We start from the raw sequence: 26,542 nt of genomic DNA on the forward strand, positions 1-26,542 counted from the left end.
GTTTCCTTCATTCCATTGCAACATTGAAATGTTTTATTATATGTTCTTTAAAAACTTTTACCATATAGTTCGCTGCATGTCGACGGGAATTAAAGAGGGGAAATGAATTCCTGACTACTTCTGGTTTGCTGACCCTAATAATCAGTTTAATTTCCACCCACTACTGTCTTTCAGAAGTGATTTTATGAAAAGCAAGCATAACCAGGTAATTAATATGTCAATCAAATGAAAGAAAATAAATAGAAGGAAGTAAAAATAGACATAGATATCCAGTTAAAACTACATCCTTATTATCTGTCAAAGTTTGTCCCGTCCAAAGTCTGGGCTCAGTGAAGATGTGGAGTGGTTTAGCCGATGGGTTCTGGATCTGGTTTATTGAGATTAATCAGATGTAATTAAGGGAGAGGCCTGAAGCCTGAACTACAGTCACATGAATACTCTAATCTCCTCACACACGCGCCACTTTATGTAACGTGACCAACTATAATCTGGATTATAAAAGTGATCTTTGGATTGAAGTGTTTGGGAATGTTTGACATTCTGATCTGACTCTGATCCCTGAATCCACATGGATTTGATGGTAAATAACACAATGCTGCCCACTGCTGTACAGACAGTGTCAGTGCATGTGCAGAAAGACTCAATTTACACTGAAAATAATAATAATAATAATAAATAATAATTAATAATAATAATAATAATAATAGTAATAATATATATATATATAGTTATATATATATATATATATATATGCCATGATGCCTTGTCTACATATGTCTGAGGTCTGAGGATGTCCTAAAATGTGCACTGTAAATGTCTCGCGGCACGAATGTAGCCTACCAATACAAATAAATAAAACATCTCCAGGTAACTAGCAGAGCATCTATTTAGTTCGTTTGTTGAATAAGAGGCGATCTAGCGCTGAAATATGTAGTTTTTTTAATCAAGTGATCAAAGTGCTCGTTGCCGCTGCGATCAGTGGCGCGGATACTGTGTTCTCTTGTGGCTCCCGGTGAAATTACAGAACAAAATGCACACAAACGTGTCCCTACCTGATATACAACCACTGATAAACATAATCGGTTTTGATGAGAGAGAAAAAAAACTATACGAGTGTGAATTAGAAGAAGTTAGAAGAACCCAGAACCTCTTGGAAGTTCTGCCACTGGACCATTTAAATACACACATAACAATTCTCACCACTAGCAACTTATATTAGACATCAATAAACGACAAATTAATTCCAATGTACTATTTAAATCGATTGCTGTCGTAATGTTATTGTTGGGGAGACCGGGGACAGTTGCAACATGTCATTTTTCTCCAATCAGAAACATGCTAGAGTGATGACATTCACACTGCACATGCACAGTTAGACCCCTTAGACCCTCCCCCAACAAGAAGACAGAAGACATACTCAACATCTGCTGCTGCATTTATTGAACAAAACTTGTTTTCGAGGTATGAATGTAAATTTTTTCATTTTTGTCATACTGTCCTGACATTTTGTATGAATTCAAAACTTACTAGTTTGAAATATTGTTTTGTTGACTTCTAAGTGACATGTGTCAAAGTCAGTGTGTCTAGCAGGAATGTGATGTTCTGTCATGGCTGATATAGGGTCGGGGACGGTTGCAACAAGTTATAAATTGCATGTTTAGTAAAAGTTTGCTGCATTGCAAATTGTTCAGTTCTTCCTGTCTGACACTGAAATATGGAGAGATTGAATAGCATCTACATCTGCACACTGAATCTGTGTAGGCCTATGTTCTACACATGAACTAACAAAACTCAATAACTTATTTTTGATAAATATGACTAAATAAATAAATAATAGGCTACAATAATATTATTGTATAAATAAATAATACTATAATATTATAGTAGGCCTAAAACAGTTAATATTTTCAGAATTCTATGCTCATTGAGACAAAAAGCTAAAGTTTATTAGTGAAATTGAAGGTATTTTTAACATGTTTCAACCGTCCCTGGGTCGGGGTCAGTTGAAACATCTGACTTCTTCCATTCAAATAAATACTGTGAACGATATATCATATGTAATCTTCTTTAAATGGTATGGGTAATTAGCAGACAGATGCAAGTTTAATATATAGGCCTACAAATTTGGTTGGTCTAGTCCAAATAGTCTCAGAGTAGGTTAACTGAGAGAAATGCAAAAAGTGTTGCAACTGTCCCCAGTCTCCCCCTACATACATCTGATTTATGATTTAGCATTGTGCTAGCAACGCCACTGATAGGGGACACAACAGCATTCATATGTTTTCTTCTGCTGTCTCTGAAATTTATAAACTGTTTGTTTTGCACACATTATTAATTATTAAGCACATATATGGCTTGAGAAAACAATGACAGTTGAATTCCTGTAACCGGAAATAAGGGAGTTGAACTATTTCAAAACGGAAGTGCACATCATCTAGATTGCCAGGTTTGCCCTTTTCAACTGTTGTTGTGGTTTCATTTCCTCCCGCTGGTTAAAGGTTTCACATATTGCACATTTGCACAAACTGTTGCCTATTTGACTGAAATAATTGTATATTGACATATTTTACATTATACCAATGATAAAACTGTGCTAGATGATAGATTATTATAAATATTCTCAGCCATCTTTATTAAAAAATGCACATGTCTGTGGGAAGAAATTGACAAGCTTCTTCAAAGATTATCAAGACATTTGTTGCCCTCATTCAAAAACCACTGCTCATCACTGTGGTAAAAACAAACTGGTGTAGACTGGATAAAGTTCCTGTTTAATTCTTGTACTTGTATGACTCATGACACTTTCCATTTCTCTTTTCCTGTGTGTGATGAACTGTCATGTTTCATATAGATTAATACAATTGTGTGAGTACAATGCACAACAGTGACTGTAAAACATTTTAGCTATGTTGAGTTTTGATATTTGGATATGGTCGTTGGACTGGTTTTAGTCTATTTCTGATTGGCCTTTGGGCTGGTTCTTCTTACACAGACATGGAAACCCTGCACAGCATCATTTTTATTTTCACATTTGTTCGTCTGTGATTCTGTAGTTTTTTAGTTTCACGCTGAAACCCAGAGATCAGGAATGGCCTCGATCACAGTTCTCCTCCTGATTTCAGCTTTATCTTCCTCTCAGAGTGGTAAGGACTCCGTTTGTTTCCATATTCCTACATGCACATGTGTCTGTAGACTGTAAAGATTATTTATTCACAAGGTTCAAAATGATCTGTGCTGAGAGAATGCTGAGAAGTTTGGTACTGTTTAATGTTCAGTGTGTTTGATTTTACCTTTAAATTGATCAAATCTAGGAGTAAAACTTAACAATAAAGTCTTACAAGTGTGTTCTCACACTAGGCGATCTGAACCATACCTGAGCATGTTTGACCCTCAAAGTACAGTTCGTTTGACTGGTGTGATCACTCCGTACCTGTTACCAGGTGTTGGTCCTATTTCAACTCCCTGCCAAATTATCACCTCTTGTTGAAACCACTACCTGATAACAAAAAGAGAATAGTGAGTTTAGGATCAGCTGGGAAAGTGCATGATATTCTAGGGTAGTCTATCCTGGAAGCATGATTGCTCTGTGAGCCTATTATATGTTCACTGCAGTAACACTGAAATAAAGTTTAATAAGTCAATGTTAGCTAATGCGTTACAGTATTTATTCATCTTTGTTTCTGTAAGTAAAAATATAACTATTTATAATATGCTAAGTAAAATTAACAGATGCAACTTTTGATTTTAATAATGTATTAGTAATGTTTAAACTAACATTAACTACAATTAATAAATTCTTCAGAAGTATTTTTATTTTTAATTTTTTTAGTAAAATTTTTAAAGTATTTTTTAAAGGTCCCGTGACATGAAAATGTCACTTTATGAGGTTTTTTAACCTTAATATGAGTTTCTTAGCCTGCTTATGGTCCCCCAGTGGCTAGACGTTTTGATGGGTGTAAACCAAGCCCTGGGTATTTTTGAGAAAATGAAAACTCAGAGGGGTGAATCTAGAATCTTCCCTTTATGTTGTCATAAGGGGAAAGGTCACCTCCCCTTTCTCTTCTTTCCCCGCAAAGAAAAAATGAGCTGCGCGAGCGCGATATTGGTTTTTCCTCAAGAGACATCATGGCTTCCAAACGAGCGAAGCATGGCAGTTGCTCAGTGTTTGGATGTACAAATGAACACAAAAGTATTTTTTAGTTCCTTCATCCGAGCCTCTGAAGAACCAGTGGGTTATGTGAATTTCTGATGTGTAATTGTTCAAGTTCAGACAGATAATCTTTCTCTCAAAGTCATTCAATACTGTTTATGCATCAGTAAATCAAGCCAGTGACTAAACGATCAACTTCACGTCGTTTCTCTTAGTAGGATGAAAATAATCTTACTTAAACTGTGATTAATATATATATATATACAGAAAGCGATTAAAGAACAATCCCTTTCCAATTGCCCAAACTGTCAATCACACACCGCAAGTTTATCTGGATTGTCTTGCCAAAACTCATTATGAAATCAATGACGCTGTTACACTGCACAACGAAGCTCTTACTGTATTTATATACCTCCTCAATCTCCTCAAAGCTCATCACTGCAACCTTTATGTGATGGGAATAGATCTAAATACTTAAAAAAACTTCTCATGATTCGTTAATCTCGATAGCTGTAATAGTAAAAATGTATAATAGCTGTAATAGTAAAAGTTTTCGAGATAGTTCCACATGTAATGCTAGATATTTCATATGCAAGCATGTCAGCCAATCACAGCAGTGGGCGTTTACACTGAAGTCTCACAGCAGCCAATCACAGCAGTGGGCGTTTACACTGAAGTCTTACAGCAGCCAATCACAGCAGTGGGCGTTTACACTGAAGTCTCACAGCAGCCAATCACAGCAGTGGATGTTTACACTGAAGTCTTACAGCAGCCAATCACAGCAGTGGGCGTTTACACTGAAGTCTCACAGCAGCCAATCACAGCAGTGGATGTTTACACTGAAGTCTTACAGCAGCCAATCACAGCAGTGGGCGTTTACACTGAAGTCTCACAGCAGCCAATCACAGCAGTGGATGTTTACACTGAAGTCTCACAGCAGCCAATCACAGCAGTGGGCGTTTACAGTGAATTCTCACAGCAGCCAATCACAGCAGTGGGCGTTTACAGTGAAGTCTCACAGCAGCCAATCACAGCAGTGAGCGTTTACACTGAAGTCTCACAGCAGCCAATCACAGCATTGGGCGTTTACACTGAAGTCTCACAGCAGCCAATCACAGCAGTGGGCGTTTACACTGAAGTCTCACAGCAGCCAATCACAGCAGTGGATGTTTACACTGAAGTCTCACAGCAGCCAATCACAGCAGTGGGCGTTTACACTGAAGTCTCACAGCAGCCAATCACAGCAGTGGGTGTTTACACTGAAGTCTCACAGCAGCCAATCACAGCAGTGGGCGTTTACACTGAAGTCTCACAGCAGCCAATCACAGCAGTGGGCGTTTACAGTGAAGTCTCACAGCAGCCAATCACAGCAGTGAGCGTTTACACTGAAGTCTTACAGCAGCCAATCACAGCATTGAGCGTTTACACTGAAGTCTCACAGCAGCCAATCACAGCAGTGGATGTTTACACTGAAGTCTCACAGCAGCCAATCACAGCAGTGGGCGTTTACACTGAAGTCTCACAGCAGCCAATCACAGCAGTGGGCGTTTACACTAAAGTCTCACAGCAGCCAATCACAGCAGTGGGCGTTTACACTGAAGTCTCACAGCAGCCAATCACAGCAGTGGATGTTTACACTGAAGTCTCACAGCAGCCAATCACAGCAGTGGGCGTTTACACTGAAGTCTCACAGCAGCCAATCACAGCAGTGGGCGTTTACACTGAAGTCTCACAGCAGCCAATCACAGCAGTGGATGTTTACACTGAAGTCTCACAGCAGCCAATCACAGCAGTGGGCGTTTACACTAAAGTCTCACAGCAGCCAATCACAGCAGTGGGCGTTTACACTGAAGTCTCACAGCAGCCAATCACAGCAGTGGATGTTTACACTGAAGTCTCACAGCAGCCAATCACAGCAGTGGGCGTTTACACTAAAGTCTCACAGCAGCCAATCACAGCAGTGGGCGTTTACACTGAAGTCTCACAGCAGCCAATCACAGCAGTGGATGTTTACACTGAAGTCTCACAGCAGCCAATCACAGCAGTGGGCGTTTACACTGAAGTCTCACAGCAGCCAATCACAGCAGTGGGCGTTTACACTGAAGTCTCACAGCAGCCAATCACAGCAGTGGATGTTTACACTGAAGTCTCACAGCAGCCAATCACAGCAGTGGATGTTTACACTGAAGTCTCACAGCAGCCAATCACAGCAGTGGGCGTTTACAGTGAAGTCTCACACAGACACGCCCCTTCAAACAGAGCGTTCAAATCAGAGGCTAAAGTCAGGCTAGGATATATGCCTTTTATTTCTAAATTATTAAAATTTTGGATCTTTAAAACATACTAACATTATAAGGGCACCCCAGGAAACATTAGAAAATAATTCTAAATAATCCATGTCATGGGACCTTTAAATGATTTTATGTTAACTAATTGTTTCGGTTAGTGTGAGTATATAATCCACAGAGAAAGATGCGTGACACTGAATGAAATATACAAGTAAACTTTAATAAACATTCAGGAGGTTCAGAACTAACTACACAACAGACAGAGACCGCATGAACTAGAAACTAAACAGAACAAGAAATTAAACATGACTTTGATTGTGATACTAGTTAACTAACATTAACAAATGAAACCTCATTTTAAAGTGTTACTGAGTTAGGTTAAACTTTGGATATGTGCCTGCAACAAATGATGCATGACAGTTTTCTTGTGTGAACAAGCTTGTTTTTTCTTATTATTTCAGAGATGCACTCTCTATACTACACATACAGCGCCGTATCTAAACCTCTGATGTCTGGAGAAGAGTATGAATTCTACAACTCAGTCAAACTGGATGACATACAGATGAGTTTGTGTAACAGTGTGAATAAAGCAGATTTCATGACTCGATTGTGTGAGGAATCTGAGAGACTCTTTAATGAAAGCGATGATCTGCATTATAAACAACAGTGGCTTCAGATCAACATTAAAACCCTGATGGACAAGAGGAATGAGAACAGCACACGGGACACGGGTAATTATGTTTATGTTTAGAGTAAACTTGTGTTAAGTAATGCGAGCAAATTTCATTTCCATTAAAAAATTAACATACATGAGATCAAACAATTTACTAATGCTGATATGAACATAAAAATTGGCTGCATATTATTCACATTTTCTTAAACCGGTTGATTTTACATAATTTTTACATGCAGTTACTAACATGTCATGTACAATATACATATATTTTAGAACATAAGTTTGTTTTGATAGAGTAAACTTTGACATGCAAATATACTTCACAGTTAAATCTTCTACTTTAAATCTTCTAAAAAAATAATAATAATCTTAATCTTCTGTTTCTCTAGATCTTCATGTTCTTCAGTGGAGGCACGGCTGTGCAGTTGAACGTCACTCTAATGGTTCAGTAATGTTTCTTCATGGCTCTGATGAATACGCCTATGATGGCCAGACCTTGACCTTTGACCTCTCAATGCACTGGAAGCCTTTAGTCCTCGACCATGACATCATCTGGGACAGAGAATCAGTTTCCAGCCTGGAGAGGAAATGTGTGGAAACATTAACCAGATTCACTGAACTTCAGCGAGAGGGAAAGATCATCATGGAATGTGAGTTTACATCAGAATCTCTAGGGTTGATATTTGAATGCATTCTTTCATGCAGGTTTATTATTTTCATTGTCTGTCCTGCAGCTCGTCCTCGTGTTCACACTCTTGTAAAAGCGTCTGGATCTTCAGTCTCGTCTCTGCTGGTGTGTTTGGCCACAGGCTTCTACCCTAAACATGTGCAGATGGAGATCAGACACGATCAGACGCCGGTCCCTGATGATCAGCTGAACTCAGAGGGAATCAGACCGAACGCTGACGGATCCTTTCAGCTGAAGAAGAGCCTGGAGATCCTGCCGTCTGAAAAATCCCAGTGTCAGTGTGTGTTGAAGCACCAGACTCTGACTGAACCGCTCATCATCCGCTGCGGTAACAGGATCAGTCATCACAGTTAATGTTCACAAGATCACTTCATTATTACTGTTACGTTTGCTTCATTAGAACTGAACTAAATCTTTTAGTTTTTCTGTGACAGGAGTGAATGTCCGGCTGCGGGTGCTCACTGGATTTATAGTTGCTTTAGTTGTTCTTGTCATCATTCTTCTTGTTTTATATCTGCTGAGAAAATGTGTTAAACGTCGAAGTGAGTATTATTCCTGTAAGACCTTTATATAGGATGAGTAGAAGTGCAGAATGACTGTTAATATTTATAATTTCAGAATTTAACCTGAAACATCAGAATGAAGCCCTACAAATACCAGAACCACCAAAATTACCAGAATCACCACAATTACCACTATCACCACCATTAGGTGAGTCTGACTCTTCTACAAGTTGAAACACTATAATATATTCACACATTCTGCAACACTCTCATGTAATCAGTCTTGTTGTGAATCAGAGAACAGAACTGTGTCATTAAAGATTCCTCTCTGCATCTTTTAGACAGGTATGCTTGTCTACAACCATCATCAGGTGAGTCCATGTACAGTATATAAAATTTGTATATTTTAGGAAACTATTTGTCAGGTTGATAATTTCAAGTATTTCTCTGCAGTTTTTCTAAAAAAAAAAAAATTGTCTTTCTAAACAATTATAGAGTTTAGTCATAGAATAGTATATATATATATATATATATATATGTGTGTGTGTGTGTGTGTGTGTGTGTGTGTATGTATATATTGCACAAGCTGTTTATGAGTCAAGATGCGTATCTGGCATTACATCTTTACATCTCATTCTGATGATGACAAACTGAAGTGAAAAAAAGTGAAATGTATGAACACAAATCATAATTATTTATTTATTATTATTATTATTAATTATTATCATTATTATTATTAATTATTTAACTCTTGTATTATTTACATTCATTTGTTTTGAAATAATAATTCAGTCTCTACTGTACATGTTTTTCTCTCTCCACATTACCACTCATCTCTAATATTTACTTTCTTTAATTGTTCAATTTATTTAGCATAAAAATCAACATATCATTAAGAAGCAAACTACATCAAAACGACCCGTTCACACTATAATATATTCACACATTCTGCAACACTCTCATGTAATCAGTCTTGTTGTGAATCAGAGAACAGAACTGTGTCATTAAACATTCCTCTCTGTATCTTTTAGACAAGCGTGGTTATCGAGGATCAATATTAGGTGAGTCCATGTACAGTATATAAAATGTGTATATTTTAGGAAACTATTTGTCAGGTTAATAAAAGGGCATTAAATCTTTACATCTCATTCTGATGATGACAAACTGAAGTGAAATGAAGAGACTGATGGTTAATATTTATGAACACAAATCATAATCTCTGAATTATGTTTCTCTCTCTCTCTCTCTCTCTCTCTCTCTCTCTCTCTCTCTCTCTCTCTTCTCTCTCTCTCAGAATATGCGTGTGAGTTCACATTCACTAATATTTACTTTCTTTAATTGTTCAATTTATTCAGCATAAAAATCAACATATCATTAAGAATCATTTTATTAAATCATTCTTCGTACAAAAGTAAATCTTCTGAAATCTTTACACAGATCTCTCTGATCATAAACTGAAGTGACATGAGATGATATGAGGAAACTGACTGTGTTAATAATCGTTATTTTAGGTACAGAATACTCGGGAATATGGGAAATGGATCCAGAACTGTTGGAAGAAATGAGTGAGTCTGAACTGTTAAAAGCTCCTGTCACTGTACAGCTGATGACTAAATGCATGAACATGTTTAATAACCATCATTTTATTCATTCTGAACTTCATCAGAACCAGAAAGATTTGCAGCTGCTTTAAACACTGATTCAGAAGAAGAAAACTACACAGAACCCAGTGTGGAGGAGGATCACAGTAGGTCCTGAATACACACAAACACACACACACACACACACACACACACACACACACACACACACACACACACACACACACACAGTTTCATTAATGGCTCCTCTCGTTCTCTTTCAGCTGAGGAGGTTCACAGTAGGTCCTGAATACACACAAACACACACACACACACACACACACACACACACACACACACACACACACACACACACACACAGTTTCATTAATGGCTCCTCTCGTTCTCTTTCAGCTGAGGAGGATCACAGTAGGTCCTGAACACACACACACACACACACACACACACACTGTTTCATTAATGGCTCCTCTCGTTCTCTTTCAGCTGAGGAGGTTCACAGTAGGTCCTGAACACACACACACACACACACACACGCACACACACACACACACACTGCTTCATTAATGGCTCCTCTCGTTCTCTTTCAGCTGAGGAGGATCACAGTAGGTCCTGAACACACACACACACACACACACACACACACACACACACACACACACACACTCTCACTCACTCACTCACACACACACACACACACACACACACACACACTGCTTCATTAATGGCTCTCTCGTTCTCTTTCAGCTGAGGAGGTTCATGACACTCAAAGTCTGTGTGAAACTGAAGCGACTCCAGCAGCGGCTCGAGGTCAGAACATCTGAATTCATCTCTTATCTGACGCTGATTCTTCATCTCACTCACTCAACGTGTCCTTCATGACTTTTATAGGTGCCATGGGCTCCAAGAACTTCTCTCTGCCTAACTTCGGTGAGTTGAGACGTTCTTGTGTTTTGTAGTTTTAGTCTGTCAGAAACACAGATGTGAAACTATAGATGTGTTTTTCCAGCCATGGAGAGAGAAGACACAGATCAGAACACCATTACCCAGAATGCCCTGCTGTTGCCACTGCCAAGTAATGTTAATAGTCTCTCCTTCAAATCACATTTCATGAAACATACTGTAACTACTCAAATGGTTGCCATATCTGTGCTGATTATGAAGATATTATAATGCTGTTATTCTGTGTTTCAGGACGCTGCAGATCCAAGGACATTTCACTGCCAAAACTCAGTAATGTTTCAGTTCATTTCAACTAAAGATAAACAACATACTCATCCATTTGCACTTGAAATGTTTGCTATTAAATTTTGGTGTTTTTGAGCCAGAAACACACAAGTTCTCAGGTTTTAAATGGCCGTCAGTTCAAATGAAATGTTGTGTTTTCTTCAGCTCAAGACAGAAAGGACAGCGATGACTCCGGTTAGAAGATCGAGGATGTTCAGGTTGTTTTGAAGAATCAGATCTAGAGCTTTACTTCCATCATCAAAGCCTAAAGAACATGGAGATCTGAACATCACAGTCATTTATACATGTTCAATTATAAACCCGTGGCCATTAATATGAGGTTTATCACAGCGTTTACAAGAGCATCAGAAGGTCAAACATCAGATCAGCCGTGTGGATATTTGAGCACATCCTCAATCAACCAGCAAAATGACGTTACATTTATTTACATGATTTTATTGTTTTACTTGCATGAAAATCCCAGTGAACTCCGTCTACCTCTGGAGGAGTGTTATAAACGCATGAGAGTCATTGTCTATATTCATATTAGAAATGTGTTAATTAATAAAGGACCTTTTGAAATCAATAATTTTATGAACTGGTGCATAAAATCACTGATTTCAAAATGTCATTTGTGACATGAATGTGTTGGTTTATGTCCAAAGAGATATGTAACGACTCGAGTTATAATAAGTGAAATCCAGGTAGTAGGGGAGAGACGGGACAGTTGAAACACTTTTCAGATAAACGTCGTTTTATAAGATAAGGTTACAGATAGATTTTTTTTTGTGTGTGATCAACAACTCACACATGTGTTCTCTTTGTATCATGTTATTCGGTACAAATAGTAAAAATGAACTTTTAACGGTAGTTGTGCTTTGTTTCAATCGTCCCGCCTGAGCCAGGAGACTGAAACACAAGGGTGGGACGGATGAAACATAACAGTTTAAACGGCAACTATTCATCTAATGCTTGTTTTTATGAACAATACCTGACAAGTAACTTATGTACTTATTGTTACAAACATATTTTGTAATTTATCTTAATTTAAAGGTTCATATTAACCATTTTTGTTCTGTCGCCCAATAGGCGATAAGCCTATGTGCATTTTGCGTAATCTTTCTAATAGGCTATTTTGTTGAAGATAGACAAATCCGTTTATAATTCATTTTCTTACATTTCTTCCTTGAGTCATATTGAGTGTTTGCTAGTTGAATAGCCTGTTGTTATGAAGAAAACGAGGTCAACCGGAAGACAATAAATTAAATTTATTGAAGATTGAAGATAATTGATGATTATTAAAGAGATAACATGTGTTGTGTAATTGAAAATGAATTTCCTTTCAAATAAACACAAATCTAGGAACAGTATATGCTAAATAACCATCTGTGAACAGTAGCCTGTAGCCTTTCTGTAGGGTTATGGTTAAATAACTATTAAACATTGAAAACACATCTTATGCATTACAAATGTTTTCATTATTTATTGCAAAACACTTTTTTATTCAATGCTTAAACACTAGTGTGACCACATTAACAGCAGTTTTCCTATGGTTTAACTGGCAGGAGGCGCTGTCGGGACGTTGTTTTAAACCTGTTTTGCCCTCTGAAACTCTGATATTGCACACTTAAAGGGGGGGTGAAATGCTCATTTTCACTCAATCTCCTGTTAATCTTGAGTACCTATAGAGTAGCATTGCATCCTTCATATCTCCAAAAAGTCTTTCGTTTTATTATATTTATAAAAGAAAGATAGGCTGTACCGAGTCTTTCCGGAAAAAAAACGAGCGGCTGAAGGCGGGCCGTGTGGGCGGAGCTAAAGCTGTGCTAACGCGCCGAGCTAACAACACACAGAGACATTTGAAGCAGTTTTACTCACCGCCCGGTTCCAACGCACGACCGCAAACCTTTATCATTGTGACTGCTCGATCCTTAAGCATTAGACGATCTGCAAATCCGGCGATCTGGGCTTTGTTTATAAAATAATCATCGTCGAAATGCAGGGAACAAACAGTCTTGCACAACTCCGTTGATGCTCTGGAAAAACAAACTCCATGCACTGTTCCCTTAATGCTGGGTTCTTTGGGAATCTGTGCAGGGTTGTCTTGCCCTGGCAACCAAAAACACACTTCTTTGGTGACATTGACTTCCCTAAAGCCGAGCATAGCGCTTTGATGGGCGTACTGCTTTCGCTCTCTCGCTCTGGTCTATGGTTGCGCGCCGCCCGCGTCCTTCCGGCAGAAGTGCCCTTAGGACCCGTATAAGGAAATTCCGCCACATCTGACGTCACACATGCCCATACTCGAAAAAAACGTTCCGAAACTTGTGACAAACCGGAAGGAGTATTTTTGGCACAGAAATACTCCTTCAAACGTACAATTTAATTTTTGAAACTTTGTCCATGTTTAGCATGGGAATCCAACTCTTTAACAGTGTAAAAAACTCAGTATGCATGAAATAGCATTTCACCCCCCCTTTAAGGGTGTGTTGCAGTACTACACCTGTATTATCATTACAGTGACATATGAAACAATAAATACAACTTGTCAGTAAAAAAAAAGTTCCGCATGAAAGAATTCACTTACCGCACTCAAAAACAGCTTTAACTCCAAAACGGTATGACGTAAAGAAGAAATGTTTTCGCGGGTCTGGTAGGCATTGCGTGCTGTACGTGCTAACTGACGCACATGACGTGAGTGGTTATCAAGGAAATAGGCTTGTTTGAGATGAGCAAAATCTGCGCAGAACCGATCACCGGTGATCAGCGCGAGATGCATGCCGGTTAGAAATGTGTCCGAGTGCGGTCCGCCTTGCTCTGATGTCATGCTGACGTATGTCAAAAATCTCTCGCGAGCGCAAGGCGCACCTGTCGTATTCTGCAGTCGAGCGCAGTTGCTCTCCACCGACTGCGCTGATCAAAAGCATGATGGGAAAGGACTTGCTGACGACACTGCTTAATGCTCATTGGTTTAAACAACTGTGATGTATTGTTCTCTTTTAAAATGTTTGATTTTAAAACTCTAATATCATGTTTTATGTGTATATGTTATGTGTGAATATTCCCAAACTATCTGACAGTGCGATCTCTTTGGGTTATGCAATTTAATTTAATAAACAGCTCCTGTAGCAGCTTCTTCAGCTCCCGACTTTATGGGACAGATCGTGTATTTTAGCACAAGCCATATCTAATGATGATGATGTCTCAGGAACATCACGAGTTCAACATCGATAACTTCGACAGGTCTCTCTCTCCTCTCCCACACACTGAGCCACGCTTGGTTTAATTGTATATTCATTTCCAGGTAAAGAGTTCTGGCTCTGCACTGGTTCCTAACCTCCTCCATCCCTCATTTCTCTGTGGTTTAGTGAGCTGGTCACTGGTTAAATGTCTGATACAGAGCTATGTCTGAAACGGTCTCAGCGTGTGTTCATGAGTCAGCGTTTTCTCGGTCTACAAAATCTTAAAGTTCAGTTGAACTTTGAAGAAGCTGTATATGGTGGGACACAAAAGCATTGTTTTCTTCTGCTGTCTCTGAAATTTAAAAACTCTTTGTTTTGCTCATATTATTAATCGGTTTGTCTTGCTCCAGAAAACAATGACAGTCAAATTCCTGTAGCTGGAAATAAGGGAGTTGTACTATTTCAAAACAGAAGTACACATCCTCTAGGTTGCCAGGCTTGCGGTTTGCCCTTTTCAACTTTTGCTGTGGGTTGATTACCCCCCGCCCCCGCCCCCCACCCCCCGCTGGTTAAAGGTTTCACATATTGCACAAACTGTAGCCTATTTGGCTGAAATGCTTGTATTGACATATTTAGCATTCTACCAGTGATAAAACTGTGCTAGATGATGTGTTTTGTGAGTGATAGATTATTACAAATATTCTCAGCCCTCTTTAGTCAAAAATGCACATCTGTGGGAAGAAATTTTCAAGCTTCTTCAAAGTTTATCAAGACATTTGTTGCCCTCATTCAAAAACCACTGCTCGTCACTGTGGTAAAAACAAACTGGTGTAGAAGTTCCTGTTTATTTGTTGTACTTAATATGACTCGTAACACTTTTCTCTTTTCATTTCTCTTTTCCTGTGTGTGATGAACTGTCACGTTTCATTGGGTATATGGATTAATAAAATTGTGTAAGTACAATGCACAACAGTGACTGTAAAACATTTTAGCTATGTTGAGTTTTGATATTTGGATATGGTCGTTGGACTGGTTTTAGTCTATTTCTGATTGGCTTTTGGGCTGGTTTTTGTTGCACAGACATGGAAACCCTGCACAGCATCATTTTTATTTTCAAAAATGATTTGTTGAATTTACTCTCTTTTTTATGGTAAGTGGTTCCACACAATTGATTTTAGCTAAACAAATGCATTAAGTTGAACTAAAATTTAATAAGTTCAACGTAATGCATTTGTTTAACTGTAGCTAAAATCAATTGTGTAGAACCACTTACCATAAAAAAATGTAGTAAATTTAACTTTAATTTTTTTCAGTGTAGTTTTTTACAGTTTCACGCTGAAACCCAGAGATCAGGAATGGCCTCGATCACAGTTCTCCTCCTGATTTCAGCTTTATCTTCCTCTCAGAGTGGTAAGGACTCCGTTTGTTTCCATATTCTTACATGCACGTGTCTGTAGACTGTAAAGATTATTTATTCACAAGGTTCAAAATGATCTGTGCTGAGAGAATGCTGAGAAATTTGGTACTGTTTATGTCCAGTGTGTTTGATTTTACCTTTAAATTGATCAAAATTAGGGGTAAAACTTCTCAATAATGTCTTACAAGTGTGTTCTCACACTAGGCGATCTGCTACCAGGTGTTGGTCCTATTTCAACTCCCTGCCAAATTATCACCTCTTGTTGAAACCACTACCTGATAACAAAAAGAGAAGAGTGAGTTTAGGATCAGCTGGGAAAGTGCATGATATTCTAGGGTAGTCTATCCTGGAAGCATGATTGCTCTGTGAGCCTATTATGTTCACTGCAGTAACACTGAAATAAAGTTGAAAAGTTTAATAAGTCAATATTAACGTATTTATTAATCTTTTTTTCTGTAAGTAAAAATATAGCTATTTATAATATGCTAAGTAATATCATAATTATTATAATTATATTAAGTAATGTTAACAGATGCACCTTTTGATTCTAATAATGTATTAGCAATGTTTAAATTAACATTAACTACAATTAATAAATTCTTCAGAAGTATTTTTATTAAAAACATTTTTAGGAACATTTTTAAAGTAACTTTTAAATTATTTCGGTTAATGTGAGTAGTATAATCCACAGAGAAAGATGTGTGACACAGAATGAAATATACAAGTAAATTTAATAAACATTCAGGAAGTTCAGAACTAACTACACAACAGACAGAGACCACATGAACTAGAAACTAAACAGAACAAGAAATTAAACATGACTTGATTGTGATACTAGTTAACTAACATTAACAAATGAAACCTCATTTTAAAGTGTTACTGAGTTAGGTTAAACTTTGGACATGTGCCTGCAACAAATGATGCATGACAGTTTTCTTGTTTGAACAAGCTTGTTTTTTCTTATTATTTCAGAAATGCACTCTCTATACTACACATACAGCGCCGTATCTAAACCTCTGATGTCTGGAGAAGAGTATGAATTCTACAACTCAGTCGAACTGGATGACATACAGATGAGTTTGTGTAACAGTGAGAATAAAGCAGATTTCATGACTCGATTGTGTGAGGAATCTGAGAGACTCTTTAATGAAAGTGAGGATCTGCTTTATAAAGAACAGTGGCTTCAGATCAACATTAAAACACTGATGGACAAGAGGAATGAGAACAGCACACGGGACATGGGTAATTTTGTTTAGGGGACATTGGGGACAGTCGGGGGTTAGCTGTGCCAAAATTTGAATAATTGAGGAATGCAAGAGTGGGTTTTACTTCCAATAAAAATGAACAGATATGAGAACAAACAAATCACTCATGCACTGATTTGAAAGTCTAATTTGGTTGCATATTATTCATTATGCATACTATGCATATTTTCTTAAACCAAGTTAATTTCTCAGTTACTAACGTAACCTCGGTTCCCTGAGATGAGGGAACGAGTATTGCTTAAGGCTAGCTTATGCTATGGGAAAACTCCTTTTCTCGAGAATATTGAAGCCAAATTTTTTAAACGCAGTGCAGCTGCACGAACCTATGGCGAGGCAGCTCACACGCACGAACCAATGAGGCCGCTTCGCGCCCTGGATGCTCCATATCAGCTGAACCGTCTGTGGATGAAGAGACCATTCCCCTGGGGGAACATTGTCTATTGATAGCATATCTCACCCTGGTACAGAATGCCTGGCACATGCGCCGCCCTGAGCGAGCGCAGGTTGTTTGACCTGAGACTGCCCTGGCGATTTATGTAGGACACCACTGCCATGTTGTCCGTCCTGACCAGGATGTGGTGGCCTTTTAGGTACGGGAGAAAATCTTTAAGGGATAGAGAGACCGCTCTCATCTGTAGACCATTTATATATGTAGGTGCCTCTCCGGACTTGACCATAGGCTAGAGACGGGCCTGCCCTCATAAAGGGCCCCCCAACCTAGGTTTGAGGTGTCTGTCGAGATCACTTTTCTCTTTGAAACCACAACCATACTCATTCCTGACTGATACCAGTCGGCTGCTTTCCAGGGAGCCAGGGCTTTGATACAGCCGTGGTTTGCTCTGATTTGTAAGTGGCCAGATCGCCACGCGTGAGTCGGTACACAGGGTTTTAGCCAGAGCTGGAGAGGACGCATGTGCAGTAGTCCAAGCTGGAGTATTGATGATGTTGAGTCCATGAGACCCCAACATCCTCTGAAATCGCGCAAGCGCCTGCTCTGAAAAATGCCGATAGGCGTTGAATGGTGAGTGCGTGTTCTGACGTAAGGCGCGCTTTCATTTGTATAGAGTCTATCACTGTACCCCGGAAAGAAATACTTTGGCTGAGAGACAGTGTGCTCTTGGAAGCATTGATCCTGAGACCCAGGCATTCTAGATCAGTGGTTCTCAATCCTGGTCCTGGGGACCCACAACTCTGCACAGTTAGTATGTCTCCCTCATTTAACACACCTGATTCAGATCTCTATGAACTGAACTGGGAGTGTCAGATAAAGGAGACATATAAAATGTGCAGAGCTGTGGGTCCCCAGGACCAGGATTGAGAACCACTGTTCTAGATGACTGAGAAGCCAGGATCTGTGCGTTATCAATTGTGCCTCCGATTGGGCTATAGTCAGCCAATCGTCGAGGTAGTTTAACACTCGCACTCCCTGCTGTCACGTTTTCATGTGTAGGGGTGCGTACTTCATAGTGGGCACACAAACTACATTCATTTCACTTCCAGCGTGAGCTGGAGGAAAGGTTGATGCTGTGGGAACAGTGCTTGTGTGTAGGAGTGCGTACTTTACCGTGGGCACGTGACCTACATATGACACGGACAGAAAAGAGCTCTTTTCGTGCTTTATTTGTGTCGCCGTATTAACGGCGTTTGTTTGCAGGTGTGCGTGTTTTATAACAGACCCATTTACTGCAACATCTGTATTTCCAGCCGCCTGAAAGAGGGGACTGGGAAATATGTGAGACTCTTTTTGGAGATTGGTCTGGCCTCGGCGGGACTCAAACTCTCTCTCTTTATTCCTATGGCTAGGAAGGCTTATGAGGCTCGGGGTGCAACACAATCTTGGTTCGGGGTCCCCGCCTCTCAGGGAATTGCTGGCGCTTTGCAGAGCGAGAGCTGTGACTTCAGCCGCTGGGCGGGGCTGAGAGACTGGGCTGAGAGACCGGGGGCGCTGATTTTACCTGCTGAGGAGGTGGCACCTTCTTTTGGCTCGAAGCAGGAGCTGGAACGTTTCGGGAGAAAGTGACGCATAGCCTGTGACGCTTTCTGAGCCTCAGTGTAGCGCTCCGTGAAACCTTTGACTGCTGGGCCGAACAGACCTGTGGTGGAGATAGGGGAGTCTAGAAAAGCTGCCCTGTCTGCATCCTTCATGTCAGTCAAATTCAGCCATAGGGTGCCGTTCAAGTTCGCCATGCCTCGTCTGATCGCCTGGGCTGTTGACTTTGTGGCTCGCAGGGCCAGGTCTGTGGCGCTGTGCAGGCCCCTGAAAGCTTCCGGTTCAGGCGTATGCACGGCCAGCGAGAGCTGAAGTGGCGCGGCAAGGCTTGGTCGGATGCGACGCTTTGGCTTTCCATACTGTAGCGGTGGGCGGGCAGAGGTGTGCGGCCACCACTTCCTCAAGGGGAGGAATCGCCTCATAACCTTTCTCCAGAGCGCCGTCTACAGTAGAGAGTGTCGAGGAGAAGGAAGGCTTTAAGCGAGCTGAGTGTGGCGCCTTCCCCGACTTCGTCAGTTCGTCGTGCACTTCTGGGAAGAAGGGGGCGGGTCTCTACTGAGGGGAACCACTCATCTAGCCTGCTGCGCGTGGGCTCGTCGGGCGAAGACCACTCGAGCCCGAGGTCTTCAACGGCCCTGGTTAGCCCTGCTCGTTCTCGCACTGGCTTGTGTTGACGGTCCGGGGCCAGAAACATAGCCCGCCGACTCGTCGCATTCGGATGCAGCGATGGAAAGGCTGTCATCCTTTCCGTCATCCTCGTCCGTTGCTCCAGGACTGGCGAGGGAGTTCCTCTAGGAGAGAGCGAGAAACGGGGGGACTGGGCTGGCGTGTGTTTGCTCATATCTGTCCGCTCTGCATCCTTTGTGAGCGGTGATTCTTTTTGCGCGGCTTGAGCTTACGCGTGGTCACGGCCCAGACAGGAAGCGCAGAGGATGTGACAGTCTCCGCCGAAGAGAGGGCCTCTGCATGAGGTGCAGGTGGTACGAGGCATTTGTAACAACGCCTCAGAAATTGCTCTTTAAGAAAATTGGGACACAACGGCGAGCACACTAAGTGTTTAAAGCAGTGATCTCAAACTCAATTCCTGGAGGGCCACAGCTCTGCACAGTTTTGCTCCAACCCTAATCAAACACACCTGATCCAGCCAATCAAGTCTTCAGGATTACTAGAAACTTCCTTGCAGGTGTGAGTTGGAGCTGGTTGGAGCTAAACTGCGCAGAGCTGTGGCCCTCCAGGAATTGAGTTTGAGACCACTGGTTTAAAGGATATGGCGCGCCGGATGGCACAGCATTACAGAGGGCTGAAGGCGGCGTCCAGTGAAAACCAGGAAACCGGCGTCCTCAGAACTGCAATGCAGATGGCTTGTTCCGCTGAAGGCTTTTCGACAGCACAGCTCTCCTCCACTTGTAATCTATTAGAATAATATCACTGTCACATTTATTGGATTTTATCTTCTGGTCTTAATCTTCTGTGTTTCTCTAGATCTTCATGTTCTTCAGTGGAGGCACGGCTGTGCAGTTAGGCGTCACTCTAATGGTTCAGTAATGTTTCTTCATGGCTCTGTTGAATACGCCTATGATGGCCAGACCTTGACCTTTGACCTCTCAATGCACTGGAAGCCTTTAGTCCTCGACCATGACATCATCTGGGACAGAGAATCAGTTTCCAGCCTGGAGAGGAAATGTGTGGAAACATTAACCAGATTCACTGAACTTCAGCGAGAGGGAAAGATCATCATGGAATGTGAGTTTACATCAGAATCTCTAGGGTTGATATTTGAATGCATTCTTTCATGCAGGTTTATTATTTTCATTGTCTGTCCTGCAGCTCGTCCTCGTGTTCACACTCTTGTAAAAGCGTCTGGATCTTCAGTCTCGTCTCTGCTGGTGTGTTTGGCCACAGGCTTCTACCCTAAACATGTGCAGATGGAGATCAGACACGATCAGACGCCGGTCCCTGATGATCAGCTGAACTCAGAGGGAATCAGACCGAACGCTGACGGATCCTTTCAGCTGAAGAAGAGCCTGGAGATCCTGCCGTCTGAAAAATCCCAGTGTCAGTGTGTGTTGAAGCACCAGACTCTGACTGAACCGCTCATCATCCGCTGCGGTAACAGGATCATTCATTACAGTTAATGTTCACAAGATCACTTCATTATTACTGTTTCGTTTGCTTCATTAGAACTGAACTAAATTGTGATGAAGGATGTATTTTTGTTTTTCAGTGACAAAAGTAATTGACCTGCTGCCGGTGCTCACTGGATTTATAGTTGCTAAAATATTTCTTGTCATCATTCTTCTTCATTTTTATCTGCTGAGAAAATGTGTTAAACGTCGAAGTGAGTATTATTCCTGTAAGACCTTTATATAGGATGAATAGAAGCGCAGAATGACTGTTCATATTTATCATTTCAGAATTTAACCAGAAACATCAGAATGAAGCCATATATTTATCATTACCAGGTGAGTCTGACTCTTCTACAAGTCGAAACACTATAATATATTCACCCATTCTGCAACACTCTCATGTAATCAGTCTTGTTGTGAATCAGAGAACAGAACTGTGTCATTAAACATTCCTCTCTGTATCTTTTAGAAACATGCCATGTACAGTATATAAAATTTGTATATTTTAGCAAACTGTTTGTCAGGTTGATAAATTCAGGTATTTCTCTGCTGTTTTTCAAAAAAAATAAAAAAATTTGTCTTTCTAAACAATTATAGAATTTAGTCATAGAATAGTATTCTGTGCCAATAATATATATATATTATGTATATGTATATGTTGCACAAGCTGTTTATGAGTCAAGATGCGTATCTGGCATTAAATCTTTACATCTCATTCTGATGATGACAAACTGAAGTGAAATGAAGAGACTGACTGTATGTGTTAATATCACACAAATCATAATCTCTGTATTATTTACATTAATTTGTTTTGAAATGATAACTCATTCTCTACTGTACTTTCATCCGGAGTGCTGATATGTTCTCTCTCTCTCTCTCTCTCTCTCTCTCTCTCTCTCTCTCTCTCTCTCTCTCTCTCTCAGCTCGTGGGATAATACGTGAGTTCACATTCACTAATATTTACTTTCTTTATTTGTTCAATTTATTTAGCATAAAAATCAACATATCAATAAGAAGCAAACTAAATCAAAATGACCCGTTCACATACAACATCATTTTATTAAATCATTCTTCGTACAAAAGTAAATCTTCTGAAATCTTTACACAGATCTCTCTGATCATAAACTGAAGTGACACGAGATGATATGAGGAAACTGACTGTGTTAATATTCGTTATTTTAGGTAGAGATGAATACACATGCATTTTAGCTAAAAGGCGAAACTTCGAAACAAGGAAAATGAAACCAGAACTGTGGCAGGAAATGAGTGAGTCTGAATTGTTAAAAAACTCCTGTCACTGTACAGCTGATGACTAAATGCATGAACATGTTTAATAACCATCATTTTATTCATTCTGAACTTCATCAGAACCAGAAAGATTTGCAGCTGCTTTAAACACTGATTCAGAAGAAGAAAACCCCACAGATCCCAGTGTGGAGGAGGATCACAGTAGGTCCTACACACACACACACACACACACACACATACACACTGTTTTATTAATGGTTCCTCTTGTTCTCTTTCAGCTGAGGAGGTTCACAGTAGGTCCTACACACACACACACACACACACACACACACACACACACACACTGTTTCATTAATGGCTCCTCTCGTTCTCTTTCAGCTGAGGAGGTTCACAGTAGGTCCTGAACACACACACACACACACACACACACACTGTTTCATTAATGGCTCCTCTCGTTCTCTTTCAGCTGAGGAGGTTCACAGTAGGTCCTACACACACACACACACACACACACACACACACACACACACACACAGTTTCATTAATGGTTCCTCTCGTTCTCTTTCAGCTGAGGAGGTTCACAGTAGGTCCTGAACACACACACACACACACACACACACACACACACTCTCACTCACTCACTCACACACACACACACACACACACACACACACACACACAGTTTCATTAATGGTTCCTCTCGTTCTCTTTCAGCTGAGGAGGTTCACAGTAGGTCCTGAACACACACACACACACACACACACAGTTTCATTAATGGCTCCTCTCGTTCTCTTTCAGCTGAGGAGGATCACAGTAGGTCCTGAACACACACACACACACACACACACACACAGTTTCATTAATGGCTCCTCTCGTTCTCTTTCAGCTGAGGAGGATCACAGTAGGTCCTGAACACACACACACACACACACACACACACACACACACACACACACACAGTTTCATTAATGGCTCCTCTCGTTCTCTTTCAGCTGAGGAGGATCACAGTAGGTCCTGAACACACACACACACACACACACACTCACACACACACACACACACTGCTTCATTAATGGCTCCTCTCGTTCTCCTTCAGCTGAGGAGGTTCACAGTAGGTCCTGAACACACACACACACACACACACACACACACACACACACACACACACACACACACACACACACTGCTTCATTAATGGCTCCTCTCGTTCTCTTTCAGCTGAGGAGGTTCACAGTAGGTCCTGAACACACACACACACACACACACACACTCTCACTCACTCACTCACACACACACACACACACACACACACACACACACAGTTTCATTAATGGCTCCTCTCGTTCTCTTTCAGCTGAGGAGGTTCATGACACTCAAAGTCTGTGTGAAACTGAAGCGACTCCAGCAGCGGCTCGAGGTCAGAACATCTGAATTCATCTCTTATCTGACGCTGATTCTTCATCTCACTCACTCAACGTGTCCTTCATGACTTTTATAGGTGCCATGGGCTCCAAGAACTTCTCTCTGCCTAACTTCGGTGAGTTGAGACGTTCTTGTGTTTTGTAGTTTTAGTCTGTCAGAAACACAGATGTGAAACTATAGATGTGTTTTTCCAGCCATGGAGAGAGAAGACGCTGATCAGAACACCATTACCCAGAATGCCCTGCTGTTGCCACTGCCAAGTAATGTTAATAGTCTCTCCTTCAAATCACATTTCATGAAACATACTGTAACTACTCAAATGGTTGCCATATCTGTGCTGATTATGAAGATATTATAATGCTGTTATTCTGTGTTTCAGGACGCTGCAGATCCAAGGACATTTCACTGCCAAACCTCAGTAATGTTTCAGTTCATTTCAATAAAGATAAACAACATATTCATCCATTTGCACTTGAAATGTTTGCTATTTAATTTTGGTGTTTTTGAACCAGAAACACACAAGTTCTCAGGTTTTAAATGGCCGTCAGTTCAGATGAAATGTTGTGTTGTTTTCTTCAGCTCAAGACAGAAAGGACAGCGATGACTCCGGTTAGAAGATCGAGGATGTTCAGGTTGTTTTGAAGAATCAGATCTAGAGCTTTACTTCCATCATCAAAGCCTAAAGAACATGGAGATCTGAACATCAGTCATTTATACATGTTCAATTATAAACCCGTGGCCATTAATATGAGGTTTATCACAGCGTTTACAAGAGCATCAGGAGGTCAAACATCAGATCAACCGTGTGGATATTTGAGCACATCCTCAATCAACCAGCAAAATGACGTTACATTTATTTACATGATTCGCTTTTATTATTTTACTTGCTTTACTGCCGCCTCTGAAAAGGCTCTAAAATTCATTGAAAAAATAGACATTGCTAGACACTAAAAATGTCCTCCTTAAAAAGCTGTGCTGATCTGTGTCCAGTCAATGACAACTTTAATGTTTGTTACTGTATCATCACTATTGTCAGTGTCAGACTCGACCTTCGTCTCAAGTGTGAAATCCTCCTCATCCCTGTACATCAGTAAACACCACTGGTGTAAAGCAGTGCTGATGGGTAAACCTTCCTCACTACCAGGAAAACATGCACATTTTTTACATTTTGTTTTTAGATGTTAATTAAGCATTTAATGCAAATGTATTGAGAACATCACATTATAAACCAGATGTGATTGTTTACTTTCTTACTCTAAATACTTTTTATCCTTTATAGTTTTACACGCTTTTTTTCTTCTTCTTCGTTGTTGCCTGACTGATGACTCTTGACACTGATTTCTGATCGGTTACTGAGAGTGTTTCACAACACGTCCACTCTCCAACTTCACAGTAAAACATGTATAAATAGCTCCCTGCCGTATTTAAATACAGTTTTGGACATTTCAGTAAAGACATTTCTTTTCTATGTAAATTAAGTTCATTATGGATCGCAGCTTATTCATTTGTAAGTTCAGTATCCTAACTCTGATGTTGAATCCTTATTGTTAAATTGTATTGACATCATGCCAGACTCTAAACATCTGACATTTATCCAGAATGAGGATGGAGGAATTGGAGGAAGACGTTTTTATGAATTGTAATTTTAATCACTCAAACACAACTTTAACTCGCTGTCTTTGCGCAGGTGTATGTTTAAAGGAGATAAACATGATAAATCATGTGACATTTATTGTTTAAACCGCAAATTTGGACTAAATGCTGATTAAAACTGTTGTGAGAGATGTGACGTGCTGGAGAATAATCGCGCATTGTTGCATCGCTCAATCAACTCTTTAAATAAGAAAGCTACTGTATAATAAAAACCCTTAAACGTGTGTAATCTTTTTTACAATGTATTTTTATATAGACTATTTATATACCTGGTTGTATAGCTGTGATTTTTACACTTTTGCCTTTTATTTATGTGGCTAGTTATTCTCTCTTTTCCCTTTAGTAGCCTATAGCCTACTGTTGTAGGCCTATAAGTGGCATATGCATATGTAACTGTATAATGTGTAATATTTGCATTCAAACGAAAGTGTATAATGTTAATGTCTGTTGAATAAAAATAAGAATCAAATAATAATGTAATTTATATCATTTAAAGGTAGGGTAGGAAGGAATTTTATAAAAAACTTTTTTCAAAATTTGTTTAAACTTTCTATATATATCAATACATCATTCAAATGTAAGTACTCTGAAAAAAAAGAGTATAAAAATCGAGTGACTCTAGACCGTTTAATCTGCAATAAACACAGCTCATTATTTCCATTCGGGACGAAACAAAGGATTGGCTTAGGCGACTGTCACTCTCTCGCAACCATGGCAACCACCCTTTTGCCACAGGATCTGCCCACTTGCGCGAACCCGTTTGATTTGAGGAATTCAAGAGGCACGGAACCTAGGAATAGCAAAACAATGGCCGAGAAAGAGCAATCAAAATTCACATTACCGGCATATGCAGTTAGCGAAGGCAAACAAGGCAAAAAAAGGAAGACAGTACTAGAAAAGGTAATGAAAAAGTCTTTGGATAAACAAAGAAATAAAACGCGTGTCAATATCCTCAGACCCTAGTTGCACGGCCTCTTGCACGACCTCCTCTGCTTCGCCCTCGACCCCGGACCTGTCCTCGAGCTGACGATGTGGTACTTGTCTCTGGAGTGTAGTCCTCATCAGAGTCAACAATTTTTGAAAGTTTTTTTCAAGTTTTCATCATGGAAACT

At 40.1% G+C, this 26,542-nt stretch overlaps 2 protein-coding genes across 3 annotated transcripts; both read left to right on the forward strand.

Annotated features, from left to right (window-relative positions):
- Positions 1 to 1,400: 1,400 nt before the first annotated feature.
- On the forward strand, positions 1,401 to 12,576 carry LOC307154075 (H-2 class I histocompatibility antigen, Q10 alpha chain-like). 2 transcript variants are annotated; one of them, XM_079898855.1, is made up of 16 exons: positions 1,401 to 1,461; positions 3,054 to 3,143; positions 6,900 to 7,169; positions 7,504 to 7,764; positions 7,849 to 8,130; positions 8,237 to 8,344; positions 8,421 to 8,513; positions 8,647 to 8,676; positions 9,337 to 9,376; positions 9,817 to 9,870; positions 9,972 to 10,052; positions 10,651 to 10,713; positions 10,795 to 10,833; positions 10,913 to 10,978; positions 11,098 to 11,136; positions 11,296 to 12,576. In XM_079898855.1, the coding sequence occupies exons 2-11, from the start codon at positions 3,089 to 3,091 to the stop codon at positions 10,003 to 10,005; spliced, it is 1,227 nt and encodes a 408-aa protein (XP_079754981.1). In that variant the 5' UTR covers positions 1,401 to 1,461; positions 3,054 to 3,088; the 3' UTR covers positions 10,006 to 10,052; positions 10,651 to 10,713; positions 10,795 to 10,833; positions 10,913 to 10,978; positions 11,098 to 11,136; positions 11,296 to 12,576. The 2 variants fall into 2 exon arrangements, with proteins under 2 accessions (XP_079754981.1, XP_079754982.1); XM_079898856.1 differs by lacking the exon at positions 1,401 to 1,461 and having other exon boundaries at positions 2,846 to 3,143.
- A 7,672-nt stretch (positions 12,577 to 20,248) lies between these two features.
- Positions 20,249 to 25,874, forward strand: LOC307154074 (hereditary hemochromatosis protein homolog; the record flags this gene model as incomplete). The annotated part of the gene is made up of 8 exons (XM_079898854.1): positions 20,249 to 20,387; positions 20,464 to 20,724; positions 20,809 to 21,090; positions 22,476 to 22,556; positions 23,710 to 23,772; positions 23,854 to 23,892; positions 24,157 to 24,195; positions 24,357 to 25,874. 8 exons carry the CDS (start codon positions 20,249 to 20,251, stop codon positions 24,389 to 24,391), a joined length of 939 nt encoding a protein of 312 aa, XP_079754980.1. The 3' UTR covers positions 24,392 to 25,874.
- Between the last annotated feature and the right edge of the window lie 668 nt (positions 25,875 to 26,542).

The sequence above is a fragment of the Squalius cephalus genome, assembly GCF_949319135.1.
Source record: "Squalius cephalus genome assembly, contig: scaffold_114, whole genome shotgun sequence".
NCBI lineage: Eukaryota > Metazoa > Chordata > Actinopteri > Cypriniformes > Leuciscidae > Squalius > Squalius cephalus.

Coding starts and splice junctions, on each gene's coding strand:
- LOC307154075 (XM_079898855.1), top strand. CDS start 3,089: ATGGCCTCGATCACAGTTCTCCTCCTGATTTCAGCTTTATCTTCCTCT. Junction 3,144..6,899: donor TTTATCTTCCTCTCAGAGTG/GTAAGGACTCCG, acceptor TTATTATTTCAG/AGATGCACTCTCTATACTAC. Junction 9,377..9,816: donor TCAATATTAGGTGAGTCCAT/GTACAGTATATA, acceptor TCGTTATTTTAG/GTACAGAATACTCGGGAATA.